The 18,769-nt window shown below is 36.4% G+C and overlaps 2 protein-coding genes across 2 annotated transcripts; both read left to right on the top strand.

Annotated features, from left to right (window-relative positions):
* Nucleotides 1-13,679: 13,679 nt before the first annotated feature.
* LOC140450863 (uncharacterized) lies at nt 13,680-14,123 on the top strand. The gene has a single exon (XM_072544545.1). It carries the CDS (start codon nt 13,680-13,682, stop codon nt 14,121-14,123), a length of 444 nt encoding a protein of 147 aa, XP_072400646.1.
* Nucleotides 14,124-17,171: 3,048 nt separating this feature from the next.
* Nucleotides 17,172-18,155, top strand: LOC140450864 (uncharacterized). The gene has a single exon (XM_072544546.1). It carries the CDS (start codon nt 17,172-17,174, stop codon nt 18,153-18,155), a length of 984 nt encoding a protein of 327 aa, XP_072400647.1.
* Nucleotides 18,156-18,769: the final 614 nt, after the last annotated feature.

Consider the following 18,769-nt stretch of genomic DNA (forward strand, 5'->3'; position numbering starts at 1 on the left):
AAATTTTTTAAAATTCATAAGGAGAACCTGGGACCCATTTCACAAAACGACACGTTTGTTAGTTACAATGAAATTCTTACAAGTTTGGCAAAATATCTCGTTATTAGTGTTTCACGAATGCACAAGTATTCACTTGTAACCACTAGTGAATTTTACAAGTAAATTACTTGTAAGCTACCAACAATTTACTTGTTCAACACAAGAATAATTTACAAGTTTGTAGTTGACAGTTGTAGTGAACTAAACATTTTCTACCTAACTTTGAAGGTAGGTAGTTGGTTTGACAAGTGTAATAAGTGTAGGAAAAATGTTGTCTAGTAGCAGCTCTTCGTCAGAAAATAAAAATGAGGTATTTGTTCAAAGAAGAGGGAGGAGAATATTCAGACCAAGAATTAATAGTGATTTTCCATCAATTTCCATGTTAGTGCAAATTTGGACGGGAAGTGTTCATGACGCGATAGTACTGAGAAATAGCACCCTTTTTCAGAAAATGGAAGCTGGTTGGCATCCAATTCCAAATAGAATAATTCTAGGTGACTCTGGTACCCTCTATTAGATTGGCTTATGACCCCAATTGAGGTGAATGTGGATGAGGCTGTGGCTACCTACAACAGAGCACATAAGAAAACACGGCGATTAGTCGAAAATGCTTTAGGCGTATTAAAGGAGAAATTTCCTTGTCTTAACTACTTTCGTTTAAGTCCAGTATATGCAGCCAATGTTTTCAAATGCTCCACAGCGCTGTATAACATTACTCGGGAGAGAATGAATATAAACCGACAAATGGATAATGAAGAAATGGAAGACGATAACGAAATAGCCGGACAACCAGCTCCTTTGAATGCAAGACAAAGACAACAGGAGTTGATAAATTATTTTAGAAATAGAAACTAGTTCCAGTGTAACTTTAAAACAATAAAGAATATAAAATAAATAAATACAGAATAATACACAATATTTACTATTTATTTAAACGAAAAAATAATTTCCAAAACATTTAACAAATACTTAGCATAATAATGAATTAAAAATCAAAGAAGTAATTCCTATAAACTAAACGTTTTTCTTATAATTAATTAAAAAATCAAATATAACAATAACATAACTTCTCAAACAATGGTCGAATATTCCACGCTTTCACTGGTAGGTGACTCTTCTTCATTTGTGAGGTAGGTTACAGCAGAATCGAACGACGCAGTGAATTTTGAAGGGGTCACATGTAGTTCCCGTTCTAATTTTAAAATCTCTAATGTTTTTAGATATCTTTCTTTTGCAAGGATTTCAATTTGGTGTTGTAATTTTTTCTTCTTTAAATCGATTAGTGCTTCGCCAATTGGGTCATTTTTATTAGATATTTTCGACTTGTTCCTTTTTGCACAAGATGGAGTAGGTACACTGCTGCTCCCAATAGAAATAAACACATTAGTGTTTTTAATTTTGTTTGTTGCACCGTGATCTTGCAAATGGTTTGAATTTTCTATTTCTTGTTCAACGTTCTCAGGATCTTGCTCCTTCTCAGGATCTTGCTCCCAAGTTTCGGAAATGCCGAGACTACACAGAATTGGATTATCCGGCACAAGAATGTCCAGAACTACATTGTCCATTTCTGTAAATTTAGAATCTGTGACTCCACCTGAACCAGTTTTCCTCCTGTTATCAACTTTCTTCTGCAATACGAAAAAAAGTGTCAGATACGCTTACACTTTGGCAAATTAAACGCTAACACTTACCATTGTTGTTTTCTTTAAATTTTGCCAAAATACATCACGGCTGTAAGTCCAATCCTTATTTGGAGGCACAAGCCTTAAACTGGTGGACACAGTTTTTGGTGCACAGTTTTTCAACATTCTATTTTGTCTTTTTTTGTTAATTTGTCGGAAAAGCTGCCGAAAAGAATTGCTTTCTTATCTCTAATCTCTTTTAAAATTATAATTTTAGTACCATTTAAGACGCTTTTCGACATTGTCACAGAATTATAAATAACGACTGACGTTTAACTAGTAAATTGTCAACAAAGCTATTTTAAGGTTATGTTTATTTACAAACTTGTAACTAACATGCGTGAAGTACACTTGTTGCTGACAAATTTACACATGTAACGAACAAGTTAAATATTTTTTTTGTGAAACGCTAGTTATTAACAACTTGTGATTACAAGTGCTGAACATTAACAATTGTTACTAACAACACTTGTAGTTTTGTGAAACGAGCCCCTGGTGGGGGAGCAGATCCACAATCGTGTTTAACTTTTTACAAAGCCTTCATTAGGTCTACCTTGGATTACGGATGTACGTTATATGGATCAGCCAGTCCTTACATTCTAAAACGACTGGAAATAATTCAAAATATTTCTCTAAGACTCTGTTTGGGCGCAATGTGTTCAACGCCTGTGGAACCACTTAGGATTGAAGCACTAGAACCACCATTATTTTTAAGAAGGGAATGGTTAGCAGAAAAATTTATTATTAAGTCTTTTTTTAAAAACCGTACTCTGTTAGATAAAATAGCCTTATTAAATAACCACGATTTAACTAACACGTACTGGTCAAAAAAACCTTCTCGTCCAATATGTATGGCTTTTAAAAATATAAGTAGTTATAATAGTGATTTAAAAAGAACTGTTTCAGTCGAAAAATCTGAATTCTTTGATATGTTGAAACCACTAGAAATTAATATTCCTGCATATAATGAAAATTTGTTGATAAGTAAAAATATATTAAGCGCCTGCATATCAAATCTGTCAGATTTTCTTGAAATATATACCGATGCATTAAAACAAAATAATGGTACGAGATGTGCATTCTATATACCATCAACAAACGTTCAATAAAAATTCAAACTGAATAATAATACTTCCATTTTTTCTGCAGAAGCGGTTATTATTATTAAAGCCTGCGATTATGTCGAAAAAAACAAGTTATAGGGGGGGGGGTTTGGGGGTAGGTACACGAAATACACGTTCAAAACTAGGTACTGTAGATTATATTGAGATTAAACATTGAGTTGACAATCAAATAAAATACATAGCGCGAGGAACCCACGCGGTGCTGTTTCTAGGTTCACTTGCGTTGTCCTGGCTCTCTCGCGGGGCTTCGTGTCGGCTCGGGAAGTCGGCGGAGCTGCTGACAGCAGAGTACGGGAGATTAGTGGGTAATACACAGGTGGCTGTTATGATATCCCCCTGTGCACCACATAATCGTCTCGAATGTGGGGCAAGAATCTATCTTAAGGTGGTATTCTTCTTAGGGCGTCCTCTTCTACGGATAGGCCCAATGGGCTCTGGAGGGACTTCTCCAGGGTCTGCGCGATAGGGCGTCAGCGCAGATACGTGGTACTTTCCAACAGGTGGATCTGGGTTGCTGACAGAAGCGATTTCGTAGGTTGTAGGAGTCACTATGCGAAGAATACGGTCCATCACGATGCGGCACAAATTTAGATGTAGGCATCTTGCTTGCATTACTTAGGACGTGAGTGTCCATGAGAACCAAGAGTTTCTACGGTCCTGGGTTAGTTCATGCTTTTCGCGCGCGGCGCGTAACGTATCACTAAGAGTAAGCAAATATTGCGGCACAAAATTTTCAGTTTGCACTATCGCAAGAAAGTCTCGATTGACATCATCCGGGGTGCGTAACTTGCGTCCGAATGTTAGATACGCCAGTGAAAAACCTGTGGATTCACACTTGGCAGAGTTCATTGCGAAACGTACGGCGGAAAGTTTATCTGACCAAATCGTATGATCATCTTTAGATAAGATAGCTAATTGGGTTTTCATGTCGCGATTTTTACGCTCAACAGGGTTTGATGCGGGGTGGTTCACAGGAATCAGCGATTGTTTGAAACCGAAACACTCTGCGACCGTTTGCATTACGAATCCGGCGAATTGTGCGCCATTGTCACTTATTACCCGTCGAGGCAATCCGTACCTCAGTATGACCTCGTCGATTAAACACTTGGCACATGCGGCAGCAATTGCAGTTTTTAGCGGAAAGAGTTCCACCCATCGACTTGAGACATCTTCAACTATGAATACCCAGCAGTAACCATCTGCAGTCTCTGGTAATGGTCCAAACAAATCTATGCTAAGTACTTCGATGCGTTGGGACTGTATGGGCGTCTGTAGTAGGCCTGCAGGTTTTAAGTTGGTATGCTTAAATTTCTGGCAGTCTACACAGTTACGTAAGATTGTCCTGCGCATACAAGGCCAAAAATGTCTTTCAGCAATGCGTTGATATGTGCGTTCGACACCACAATGACCTACTGTATCAGCATCGTGGTATTGTTTTAAAATTTGTGGAATACGAGCACTAGCTACTACAAGTTGTGGCTCGTCTTCATCAATGTCTGGGGTGTAGCGGTACAAAAGTCCATATAACATCACATATCCTCTCTCCACCCGCTTTTTGTATTCGACAGAAGTCTCGTTAGGGTCTTCAAGCCCTTTCATGATTTACTTGATATCAGGGTCAGAAACCTGCTCTTGTCGAATATCGGCAGCGCTAAGTATAGGAAAATCGGCTACAACATAGGTTACTTCTATTATTTCTTCAGTTTCGTTGCGTGGTGGTCGCTAAAGTGTATCGGCAACCACATTTTTCTTGCCAACAATATATTCTATGCACAGATCATAAGGCGTTAATTCTAGAGTCCATCTGGCGAGGCGTCCGGTTGGTGATTTAATAGACATCAGCCATTTGAGGGGCTGATGGTCGCTTTGAACAACAGTGGTGGTAGCGTCTTCCAGGTAACGTCTGAATTTCTTTACAGCCCACACAACAGCAAGAGCTTCACGTTCCGTCGTGGTGTAGTTCTGCTCTGCGAAAGTCAAGAGTCTAGATGCATATTCCACTGGTCGTTCATCGTCGTTCTCCCCCTGGAGTAAACATGCACCGATTGCATAACCACTAGCATCTATGCGTAATATATAGAGTAGTCTTCTGTTCGCTTGTCTTAACATTGGAGGCGAACACAGAGTTTTAAGTGCTTCAAAAGCTTCGTGTTGCTTGTCGCCCCAAGTCCATTTAAAGTTCTTCTTCGTCAGAGTGCTTAACGGCTTTGAGATCTCAGCGAAGTTTTCTATGAAACGCCTGTACCATGAGCAAGTTTGTAAGAAACTTAAGAGTTGTTTCACGTTATTAGGAGGCGACATGTTGAGTATTGCAGCTACTTTTTCGTTATTCGGCGAAATTCCTTCGAGGGTAATAATGTGGCCTAAGTAGTGCACTATTTCACATACAAACGAACATTTCTCCCGGTTTAGTGTGAGTTTGTATAAGATCAGTCTTTCGAATACCTTCTTCAGGTCTCCTAGGTGTTCTTCAAAACTGGACCAAATTACTATTAGGTCATCAAGATAAGAAGTAGAGAAGATAGTATAAAGACATCTTGCAGGCCTGATCTGAAGCGGTCAATCAGACGCTGAAAAGTAGATAGCGCATTACGGAGTCCAAAAGGCATGCGTGTATACTTAAATGTTCCAAAAGGTGCCACGAAAGCAGTTTTGTCTCTATCACTCTCTTTGATGCTAACTAAATGATATCCACTACGAAGATCAAGAGTTGTCATACATCCTGTCTTCTTTGCGGCATGTAAAAGATTATCTATCCTTTTGATGGGATACCGGTCTGCCCGTGTGACTGCATTTAAGGCTCTGTAGTCAACGGTGAGACGAACACTATTGTTTTTCTTCGGAACGAGTACGACTGGAGCAGCGTAAGGAGACACATTCTTCAATGTAGCCACTCGCTAATAGTTTGTCTAGTTCTTTGTTAAGTTTATTTTTATTGGTCTCTGATATCCTGTAGGGAGGTGATGCTATTGGAGATTCATCTAATAGTACTATGGAATGTTCTGCATAAGGTGTAGGTTCATCATTTGGCTCAAAAACCTTGCTAAACTCATGCAAAAGATCATTAAGCGTACTTTTTTGTTCGTGTTTAAGAACAAGTGCTTCATCATCTCGTAGTTTGATATTTCCAAATTTTACATTATTCACAGAACATAAAGGATCTAGATTAATTTTAAAAAATAAAAGTAAGTTGTGGATATTCACAAAAATAATACTGATTACTAGGTAAGTCTAAAATTATGTTTGCTTGTTGAATAAAGTCGCACCCGAGCAAGGTTCGACTGTTTTCATGGTCTGGGACAGATATAAAACGTCTAAGAATAGTTTTATGTTGTAACTTAACATCTACTTCAAAAATATTTACGTTTACACGATGTTGTAGACCATCTGCTAATGTCATTAACATGATATCATCAGTATAGGTTATCCTGCAATAATAGTTTAGCAAGAGAAGATCCGGCAACACTTTTTTTAGCCCCGGTGTCTATATAGGCGTAACCATTATAATTAAAAATATCAATCGAAACTAACGGTCTGACTATGGTTAAATTTTCATCAAAAGTATTGTCCATAAAGTCTGCAGCACGAGCGTTAGCTGTTTTAGATCTACAATCTGGACATTTGCTTTTAATATAGCCAAGTTTACCACAGCCATAACATGTTATACTGGAAGACGTAAAATTATTATTACAAGCAGGCTCCTTTTTAACAACAAAGTCCGTTTTAGCCAAAGCGGCAGCGCTAGTAGGTTTATTTTTACTGTTTGCTAGCTTACGACACTCTTCGATAACATGTCCTGTATATTTACAATATGCGCATCCAAGTTTTTTCTAAGACGGAAGTTTTTGTTTGCTAAAAACTTTGTTTTCCGGTATATTATCGAATGTTTCTTCGACTAATCGCGCACGAGTGAGAAGTTCACCAAAAGTTTGTATTTTATCGCGAGGAACCTTTTCCCAAATTCTGCGATTTAAAAGTCCATACACCAAGTCCACTTGGCGCTAAAATTGACCTGTTTTGATCTCGATAAATTTTAACAATATCTCGTTTCGACATTCGCCCAACCATATTATAAACACCTCGACGAATATCAATTTTAGAGCAAAATTCAAATTCAAGACATTTTGCAGAGCACAAACCAAAATATTCTGCTTTGTTTATTAAATGTTAATAACTGATGACATTTCAATTCCATGGCCTTCTTTGTTAAATGCATTTTGCTTCTCAATCAGACCAGGTGAAATTTTTCCCAAAACTTTAGGACCATACGTTAAAATCGCGAATTGCACTTTGCAAAGTTACCGCTTTGTACATTTCCTTAAGGAATATCGTGCTGAACATTAACACCAGCAATGCGAGTTAAAAGTTCTTGAAATTGTTCTTGCGAAAGCGTCACTGAAGGAGTATTAGCCATCTTATCTTTCGATCTAAGATTGTACGAGTGGTTTATGTCCATATTGCAGCAGGAAACAACTAAAAATATTAAAAGAAAAACTTACAGTTTGAAACAGTTCAGCTTACTGTTTTCCTAGATCCCATAAACAAAGTCCTGTTCTGTCACTAGAAAGCCTGATGTAAAATATTTCCAAAAGTATTTCATGTAGAATGCACCCAGGAGCGTAATTTACGCGCCAATTTTGGAACAGACTGTACACACAATTAGCCTCTACGCAGGGATAGCGTTGCGTTACGAAGAAATGCCGGCAGAATCACGCGCCAAACGTTTTATCTTGTAACTTGTAATTGTTCCGCGAACGATTTTTTTTCCGGTAATAGCTTACACGAGAAACACATAACAGATAGTCCCACTGTATAGGTTGTGATAGCAGAAAAAAGTCCTATATAACACACGTGGAAAACGAAATCCCGCCAAAACTACAATACACGAAGTTATAACGTTTTTCTATTCCGTGCCACTCGTTGGGCGATAATATGCGGGGGTAGGTACACGAAATACACGTTCAAAATTTGGTACTGTAGATTATATTGAGATTAAACATTGAGTTGACAATAAAATAAAATACATAGCGGGAGGAACCCACGCGGTGCTGTTTCTAGGTTCGCTTGCGTTGTCCAGCTGGCTCTTTCGCGGGGCTTCGTGTCGGCTCGGGAAGTCGGCGGAGCTACTGACGGCATTGTATGGGAGATTAGTGAATAATACACAGGTGGCTGTTATAACGTTAAAAAAAAATACATTTTTTGAGTGACTCCTTATCTGTTCTTAAATACATCGCTAACCCAATTAATGTGATGGCTACTGATACTGATACTGATTATTAGAGAATTAAAAGTAAGAATTCATAAATTAAAAAAAAGTCAATACGAATTAAAATTCACTTGGGTAAAAGCTCATATAGAACGTCGTGGCAATAAAGTTGCAGACTCCTTAGCCAAAGAGCCAAAGAAAGCGTTACAACTGGAGAGCATATCAACAACAATTTAGGTGCTCAAGAATATTTAATGATATCTAAGAGTAATTTTAAGGCAAAATGGGAATTGCATTGGAAAAAATATTGCTCTAATAACCTCACACGATATACACTATTACATCCAAGTATTCCGACAGATTTGTGGCACCAAGAATTTGATTTTACAAGAAATGATATTGTGGCCATTTGTAAGCTAAAATTCGGACATGCAAGCTTCCCTCAACACTTACATAAAATCGGTGTAGTCAACACCGATCTTTATGAAACTTGCAATGTGGTTTGCGACTTAGATCACATTTTTTATGCTTGTAGTAAATTTGAAATACAAAGACAAGAACTCATTAATAATTTATTATTGTAAAAATTATACCCCCCTTTCAATCTACTTTATTTGATATCATTAAATATGTACAAGGTATATAAAATTATTCTTAAGTTTAATAAAATGTGTAACTTAAAATTTTAGTGTAGGTGTTAAGCTCGTTACCTCTGTTGAATCGTCAAATATTTTACCTTTTTACCTATACTTTCCGTGGTCTACACTTTCTGTCTGTGAGTCACCTTGAATGGCCCCTAGGTACCAAAAGTAATCCTAGTTCCTCTTCCATCGTAGTCTTCTTTTAATTTCCAGAATTGTAGTGTATTTAGTTTAATTAGAATAGGTTAATTTAAGTGAAAGTTATTACACATTTGCTGCTGGCTGGATGAGCACTTAGCCCGATTGCCAAGAGAAAAAAAAAAGAAGATATTAAAATGTATCTACGAATACATAACGTCCTGTAAATTTAAATTATAAGTAATTTTAGGTATTAAAATTAAAAATTGTAAATATATCAAAAATTGAATGTGTATACGAATATATTACCATTGTAATTACCACTGTAACGATAATATTTTGCCTACCATAGGGTAAGATTTTGGGGGAAGAAGATTGGGGAATAGAAACTATGGGGGTGGAGATAGGGTAAGCAAAATAAACGCTACTTGTGCGAACGGCACTCAGGGTTTGTTAGGAGAGCTGGGGTCGTGGATAGGTAAAAAATATCAAGGGGTTTGGATTGGGGTAACTACAAAAATATGAAACAAACGGTCATGAATCTCTTGGGACAAAATAAAAAGAAACAGGAAACACCTCTAGTAATTTATAAAGAGCGCCACTTCAAGGTGCCTAATTATAACTATTACAACAACTAGTTGTAATTTGAGATATAATTAATAAACATAAAAAACATATCTTTTCCAAATGGAAACTCAAAAAAAGGGTTAGTTAAAAAAAGAATAAACAAAATGTTAAGAAACAAAATTTAACATTTATTTTTGTGTCACCACAAACAGTTACAAAATAGACAGTGAAAAAATAATACAACAATAGTCGTAAAATACAAAAATACAAAAAAGACTTACATGTTTCATCTGTTTACAAATTCCAGGAGTTGAAGATACTATTATAAACTTACAAAATTTACCGCACAGAGATTAACCATTTTTTTTAAATAAAACAAACTAAAATCAAAAATAATAAAACGAGCTGTCGTGAGTTAACATTAAATTAAAAAAAAAAACTGAACAAATAAATTGACAGCTAAAGTCAAACCCTAAAATTTTACAATTTATTAATTAGTACAAATCTTTTTTGTTATGAAAGCAAATTCTTATTATTAAAAAAATGTCTGTCTTTACTTTAAAATTTGAAAGTTACCTGGATTTCACAAAAATTACACTTGCGCTGTAAACTGGACTTCTTAAAAACTCAACAATAGCTGGGAATCTCTGACACACGAACAAAAAGGAAAATGGGTCACTGGAACACAAACCTTGGAAACTAAACTGGACTTGGCTTCTTAAAAACAGGAAAAGGTACAACTGGATACAATGGCAACATTTCAAAACTCACTTAAAACTGTAACTGAACCATTAAACTGCTATTATATTTTACATATTTTTCATAAAAAAAGACGAACAACGAGGAACATTTCAAATTTGACGTAAAATTTGGACATAACGCTGAAGACCACCGCTCTTCACCGCGGCTCCAACGAAAGTGACCAAATTATCTTAAAAAATTGATCGCATAAGTTGGAATAAACAAAACACTTTGAGTTTAAGACACATAAACAAGACGGAAATTAAGAAGTAAATTCTTAATTTGAAAACGCAATATCGGGCGGTTTGAACAAAGAAATATCGAAGAAATTTGCGCCTGTGACAAAACAAACAATAAAATGATTTATTATCGACGGCGGCGACCTAAAAAGAACGAAAGATTATTTGGGTTTTAAATTAAAGGATCATCATCAATCAGCCAATCCCGTCCACTGCTGGACATAGGCCTCCCTCAGCTCTCTCCAGTGTTCTCTACACTGGGCCGCTTGTAGCCAGTTTCCCGCTACTCTTTTTATGTCGTCGGTCCATCTAGTCGGTGGTCGTCCTCGGCTTCTTTTATAATTTCTGGGCCTCCATTCCATAATTCGTCTTGTCCATCGTCCATCTTGTGTTCTGGCTAAGTGTCCTGCCCAGTTCCACTTAAGTCTCGTGGTTCTTTCGATGACGTCTTGAACTCCTGATCTTTGCCTGATTTGTCGGTTTGTTATGTGGTCTCGGAGGCTCACATTCAGCATTGCACGTTCCATGGCTCGTTGTGTAACTCTTAGTTTATTCGCAGATTTCTGCGTGAGTGTTAAAGTCTCTGCTCCATAAGTTTGTACAGGCAAAACACATTGGTTATAAACTTTTCGTTTGAGACACATGGGAATTGAACTTTTTAGAATATGGCTTAGTTTGCCAAATGCTGCCCATGTCAGGCCTATTCGCCTCTGTATTTCATTTGTTTGATTGTCTCTGTTTATTTTGATCTCGTGTCCCAGATATTTGTAAGTGTCTGTTTGTTGTATGGTATTATTGTCGATAGTTATATTTCCACTCATTACGAGATTTGTCATAAGTTTAGTTTTCTCAAAGTTTATCTTTAATTCTGCTCTTTCAGACAGACTTTTAAGCGAATGTAGCATAGAAACCGTATCCTGTAAGTTATCTGCGATTAATACGACATCATCTGCAAACCTCAGATGATTTAATCTTTCTCCATCTATATTGATGCCCATATCTTGCCATTGGGTGTTCTTAAATATTGACTCTAGAGCTGCCGTGAACAATTTTGGTGAAATATTGTCTCCTTGTCTTACTCCTCGACCTAAGCTGAATTTTTCTGTGTCTTCGTGTAGTCGTATACTTGATGTAGCGTTCTCGTAGATGTTTTTGATTAGTGACGTGTACCTGTAATCTATTCGGCTTTGATTTAGGGCTTCCAGTACGGTTTCAAACTCTACAGTATCAAAAGCCTTCTCGTAATCGACAAATGCAAGAACCAGTGGTATGTTGTACTCGATGCATTTTTCAATTAAGATCTTTATGGTGTGCAAATGGTCATTTGTGCCATATCCTCTCCTAAAGCCTGCCTGTTCTTTGGGCTGATAGAAATCTAGTTTAGGTGTTAGTCTCTTTGTTAAGATTTTCATAAAGAGTTTATACATATGTGTCAAGAGGCTGATGGGTCTATAATTTTCTAATTTAGTAATATCACCTTTTTTGTGTAACAAGACTATCACTGCATTGTTCCAGTCTTTAGGAATCGTACCCGCATGTAAGCATTTATTAAACAGTTCGCTTACTGATTTTAATAGAATTTCTCCTCCTGCTTTTATTGCCTCAATAACGAGTCCATCGTCACCAGGCGATCGATGGTTCTTCATTTCCTTTAAAGCTGATCTTACTTCTGACACAGTAATGGGTAAAAGTATTTCCGATCCCTGATTTATGAGAGTCTTTACTCGTGTCGGTAAATTTTCTTGTGATCTTTGGCTGGTATAGAGGTCTTTATAAAACTCTCTAGTTATTTTCAGAATGTTTTGTTTATCTGTTGTTGCCTTTCCGTCTTTATCTTCTAGCTTGTATATTTCTTTTTTACTTTGTGTGAGTTCTCTTTTCATTATCTTTAAACCTTTGTTCTTTTCTACTGTTTGAGTAATTACATTAGTATTATATCTTCTTATATCTCTTCTAATATCCGCTGAAATTCTTTTATTTAGTTTTCTATATTCTTCTTTGTTTCCCTTTTCTTTCTCGCTTAGGTTTCGTCGTATTTCCATGAGAGCTTTTGTGTCTTTGCTAATCTTTTCACTTTTGGTGTAATTTTTCTTGCAGAATTTGAGTTGTGCGTTTCTAACCGAGTCTGTAATTAATTTATTATGATCGTCGATACTTAGAGGTTTGGGATTATTACTCTGTAAAGTTTCTGCTATATTTTTTATGTACGCTTCTGGCTGATTTGGTGAATTCCAAACTATGCGTTTGCCACTGTTTATCATCTTTGCTCTTTCTTTTTGTAGATTTATCGTTATTCTAGCTCTTACTGGTCTGTGGTCGCTTCCTACTGATAGTTTATTAAGTACAGTGACATCTTGAATAATTTGCTTTTTGTCTGTTATTATATAATCATATTCGCTCTTAGTTCTTCCATCTGGACTAACCCACGTCCATTTTCTACTCTGTTTCTTCTTAAAAAAGGTGTTCATTGCATACAGTTTGTGTTGCAGTAGAAAGTTGGTAAGTATTTCGCCTCTTTCGTTTCTTACTCCGATTCCAAAATCTCCGATTGCTACTTCTTGTTCGTCCTTTTTCCTTCCGAGTTTCCCGTTAAAATCTCCCATTATCAGATTGTAATGGGCCGGTTCCTGCTTTTTTGCTCTTTCGATTTCCTCATAGAAGGCTTCAACAATCTCATCTTCGTAATCGCTGGTGGGGGCGTGCACCTGGATTATTTTCAGATTGTATCTCTTATTTAGTCTTAGATTTATATACATAACTCTTGGGGAAATGCAGCCAATGCTCTGTATCATTTTCTGTAATTTTTTGTGTACTAATAAACCTACTCCTCCAGTTGTCGATTCTGTTTCCCCATTATAGTGGAATATGTTGCCTGAAGAAAGATTATATATATATATATATATATATATATATATATATATATATATATATATATATAAATATAAAGGGAAACATAGAAATATAGAAACATATATATATATAAGGGGATTTCAATTAACACATATACGAGGGGATTCCAATAAATTTCAAATGCTACACCACAAATAGTCTGGCTAATTGGCTATACCAAAGCCATTATACAATAAAAAAAAATTAATTGTATTCATTTTTGTATGCAATATACCATGTATTTGGAATGTTTTTATCAGGTTACTTGTATTGTTTTTTTGTTTCAACCGGTTTCTAAGGAATACAAAACAAAGGTGCTATTAAATTTGTTAATGTGAGGTTAGTGTCATTTTTCAGTCGTTGTGTGAACTATAACTGTTTGGTGGTAACATTTTGCTATTGTTTTAATCAAAATGCAACGCGAACCGAGAAATTTGACTAATAAAGAGTGTGCTCAAATAGTGGTTTTGCACGAAGAAGGTTGGAGTTACAGACATTTAGGGGAACGGTTCGGCGTGCACCATACATCGGTCTCACGAATGATGGAACAGTACAGAGAGACCGGTAGTCACTCTAGGCGTCCAGGACAAGGTCGACATCGTGTAACAAAGTCCGTTAAAGACCGTTTTTTACGATTTCGCACCCTAAGACAACGATTTGTAACTACCAGAAGCTTACAATCCCAACTTGAAGATGCTCATAATGTTCGAATCAGCTGTGAAACTTTTCGCCAACGTCTCAAGGAAAGTAATTTGGTAAATCGAACACCTGCCAGAGGGCAAGCCTTGACCGTAGCTCATCGTAGAGCGCATTTAGAATTGGCACGAAATCATATCCATTGGTTGGAGGCTGATTAGAATAGAGTTATGTTTACAGATGAGAGCAGATTCTGTCTTTATAATTGAGAGGTGAATTTGCGTGTACCGACGTCAGAACGAACGCTATGCACAGTGTAACATGCGAGGAACGACGTTATTCGGTGGAGGGTCGGTTATGGTCTGGGGTGGCATTTCTTTAACGGGTCGTACAGACTTGGTGGTGTTAAATAACGGTACTATCAACGCTCACCGATATATCGTTGACCTTCTTCAAGACCACGTTGTGCCATTTGCTTCTTATATTGGCGAAAATTTTGTTCTAATGCACGATAATGCACGACCGTACGTTGCAAATATAGTGCAAAATTATCTAAAGGAAGTTGGAATCGACGTTATGGAATGGTCAGCGAATAGTGACGATCTTAATCCTATAGAGAATATGCTTGGTAGACGTCTTGTCCAAATTTGGAATGAACTTGATCAGAATACTTTAAGACCGTTCATTTTAAGTATGAATCATCGATGCCAAGCTGTCATTCGTAGCATGAGTGGAAATACGTCTTATTAGGTAAAAAAGAAATTGAACAATTTCTATTTTTAGAATTAGAGATTTTGTTGTTAAATGTTTTAAGATTGTGTTAAGTTTATGAATATTGAAAATGGTTAGCGACAAAATCACTAACTATGTTTTTTTTACAAAGTAAAGTAATACGAAATAAAATGCTTTTCATTTCAGTTAATATTTTCGTGAAAATTGATTATAGGTTCATTGGATCGATTCGAACGAGTACATACCGCTCTGTGAATCAGTGTAAAACTTTGCTGTTTATCACAGAAAATACCAGTTTTTAAAAGTATTTTACCATCAAAAAGTGATTAGTAATTGTTGTGTAGAGTTTTTAACGTCAAGAGCTGTATTATTATTCAGTAAGAAATTGTTTATTAATACTTTTCTAACCAAAACATTCAGCTGTGTTGACATTTTTTTTGTCATATTCGATATAAGTCAGTCCTATCAGGGACTGGCTCGTCGAAGTTTTAGACAGGCAACCAGTAATACAGACATGCGTTACAACTGCTGCCTATCACTCGAAACTTTAATACAATAAAACCAAAAATAGTTACTTTTGACTACATGAGTACCAACTTAAATCAATGTTCTCCTACAGTTAGCAACACCATATCTGGAAACAGCATCATCAGTAATAATCCAAATTCATATGCAACTGCTACTATGTCAAAACCCAAACCGAAATATCCCAAAAAAGATTAAGCAATATTAATACATGCTGAACCAAACTTATTACTACTCGACTACGTCAAAGCCATAGGAAACATTGTTAGTCCCAAAAACATATGCTTCGTCTCAAGAATTTCCAATAATCGGATATGCATCTACTTAACAAATTCTGAACTCGTAGAACATATTTTAACAGAATATCCTACGATTACAATCAACTCTGAAGAACTACCCGTAAGAAGACTGGTAACCCCAGCCAAGAGACTAATAATCTCCAACGTCTGTCCATCAATACCTCATGAAATTATAGAAAAACACCTTCAAGATCTTGGTCTTCAACTTGCTTCTCCAGTGTCACATATCAAAGCTGGAATCCCTGGTGATGAATTTACGCATATTATGAGCTTCAGAAGACAGGTATATGTTACTCCAACTACAGATAGCCTCGAAATCGAAACATCATTAATAATTCCATTTCACAATAATTCATACAGAATATTTCTCTCTACTGACAAAATGGCATGTTTTTTATGCAAAAAACAAGGACATACAGCAAATAACTGTCAAAATCCCCCTAGCAATCCTCTCCCAAATGAACAAACGTCCCCAGCTGAACCCATCCCTGCTACCTTAATATCAAACAACATGGCACCACCAAACACAACACAAAATTCGGTTCCCAGTCAACAGATAAAAACTGTCGATATATCCACCACTTCCATTGCCGCAAACAATGAATTTCTTCCTCCTACCACTGGTCAGAAACAAACTCGTTCTGACCTCAGCGATTCTACCTCCCAAGAAACATACACATCTACTAACTTACCCATCAAAGACATAAAAATGCCTTCACCCGATGCAAACGTACCTATAAAGTATAAAACTAAAAAATCCAAGAAAGTCGCACCCGATCAGTCTAAATTAACCGCCTCCTCTGTTCTCACAATTAATAATCTTTATCAAGAAAATCCAAACTTATTCTCCTTACCTGTTGAAAATTTTCTTGCCTTTCTGGAAAACTCATTCGGCAGTAATAACCCTCTACAAGAAGCACAGCAGTTCACTCAAAATGTTAGATCACTACTCGACGACATGTTTAGAATATACCCTTCACTGGAAGATAGAACAATTAAGAATAGATTTACAAGGATTTCTAAGAAAATTAAACAGCAACTTAATTTTGACAATTCAGAAATTGGAAGCACAACATCGCAATCTACAAATAATGATGAAGATTATCTAACCGACTCTTCTCTGTCCTGTCAACGTTCTAAATGTTAAAAATATTTTACTTTCACGTTAGTGCAGTGGAACTGCGATGGGTTCTACCCTCGCTTAGAACGCTTACAACGATTAATAAATAATACAAAAGCACATATTATCTGCCTTCAAGAAACCAATTTTAAGGAAACACATAGACGTGAACTTAAAAATTTTGAAGGTTACCATTTCCTTCGGCCTACGTTTACAAGAGCAAGTGGGGGAACATCTATCTTCGTGTCTAATGATTTATTTTCTATACAATATATCCTAACCACCAATTTGGAGGCCATAGCAATAACTGTCTGGTGTCCCGACCAAATAACCATATGCAGTACATATATTCCACCTAATTATAACTTAACAGAAACCGAGTTAGATGACTTAATCCGCCAACTTCCCAGTCCTTTTATACTAGTTGGAGACTTTAACGCCCATAATACCATGTGGAGCTCAAAGAAAATATTTGGTAGAGGAAAAACCGTAGAGACCGTATTGAGTTGCAATAATACTTGTCTGATGAATAGTGGAGCCAGTACATATTTTAACATCGCCTCAGGAACTTACTCATCTATCGATCTAAGCATATGTGCAAGTCTGCCGATTCACTCTCATGGTATACTTTAGATAGCTTATATGATAGTAACCACTTTTCGATAGTCATAACAAATAGCAATAAAATTTTTTGCACCATTACTAAATGGAATATCGCTAAAGCAGACTGGAATAATTTTCAAACTAGCGCCGAAGATCATATTTTATTACTTCAACAATCTGAAGATATAGACGAGGCAATAACTCTCTTTAATAACTGCATTATTATGTCTGCAGAAAATCATGTAAAACAAATAACAATTTGCCCCTCTAAAAAAGCAGTACCATGGTGGAATTCAGAATGTGAACTAACTGTACGTCAATGCAAAACAGCCCTCAACAGATATCGAAAAAGAAGAACTCAAGAAAACCTAATCTATTTCAAAAAGCTAAGAGCCAAAGCGAAATATGTCCTTAAAAAAAGCAAAAAAGATTCCTGGCAAAATTTTGTCTCTACAATTACTAGTGATACTCCACCATCTAAAGTTTGGATAAAAATAAGACAAATGAAAGGTCATAAAACTCCTCCAAAAATTCCAGCAATATCACTGAATGGAAAAGTTATAACAGATAACCAAAAAATTGCTCAAATCATGGCTGAAAGTTTTGCATGGAAATTCAGGTCTGAAGTCGAACAGATTGAAAGTCCAATTGACCAGAATATACAAATTCCTCTTGTTCCACAAATTAGTAGACACGACATTGATGCTATTAACCTTCCTTTTACACAAGAAGAATTAGCACTTGCACTATCCTCTTGTACGAAATCCGCCGCTGGACCAGACAATATCCCAATTATATTCATCAAAAATTTATCTCATTCCAGCCTCGCAACACTGCTGAATCTTTATAACAAGATATGGCATACTCAGCAATTACCCAAACTGTGGCGTGAATCAATTATCATACCAATAAAAAAATCTGATCTACCCTCAAACCTAACAAAATCATACAGACCTATCTCTCTAACCTGTTGATTATGTAAACTGTTTGAGAAAATGATTAATTCAAGATTAACATGGCTTCTCGAAAAATATGCAATAATTGACTCAGCGCAATCCGGTTTCAGACGTCACCGTTCAACCCTTGACAATTTAGTGCTGTTACAAACACAAATAGCTTTCGCTATTTCAAACAAACAGGAGCTGATCGCTACTGTCTTTGATATAGAAGGAGCTTTCGATACTATCTCGCGCCAAGCCATTCTTGAAAAGCTTCGTCAATACAAGATAACAGGAAATATTTACTTCTTCATAAAAAACTTTTTACAACAAAGCACGTTCAAAATGAAAACAAATGGGAAAATTTCGGGACATTCGGGCAAAATAATGGAGTTCCTCAAGGTTCAGTACTCAGTACAACATTGTTCATTCTTGCAATAAATGATATTTGTTCCAGTATTTGTCCAACAGTCAAGCACTTAATATACGCAGATGACCTTATTTTATATTGTCAGGGAAAAAGTACAATCGCCACATGCAACGTACTCCAAACCGCTATAAATCAACTTAGCGAATGGTCCAAAAAAACCGGATTAGCTCTTTCAACGACTAAATCCAAATTAATACGGTTTAGCAGAAGACCCTGCAGC

This window comes from Diabrotica undecimpunctata, chromosome 9 (genome assembly GCF_040954645.1).
Source record: "Diabrotica undecimpunctata isolate CICGRU chromosome 9, icDiaUnde3, whole genome shotgun sequence".
NCBI lineage: Eukaryota > Metazoa > Arthropoda > Insecta > Coleoptera > Chrysomelidae > Diabrotica > Diabrotica undecimpunctata.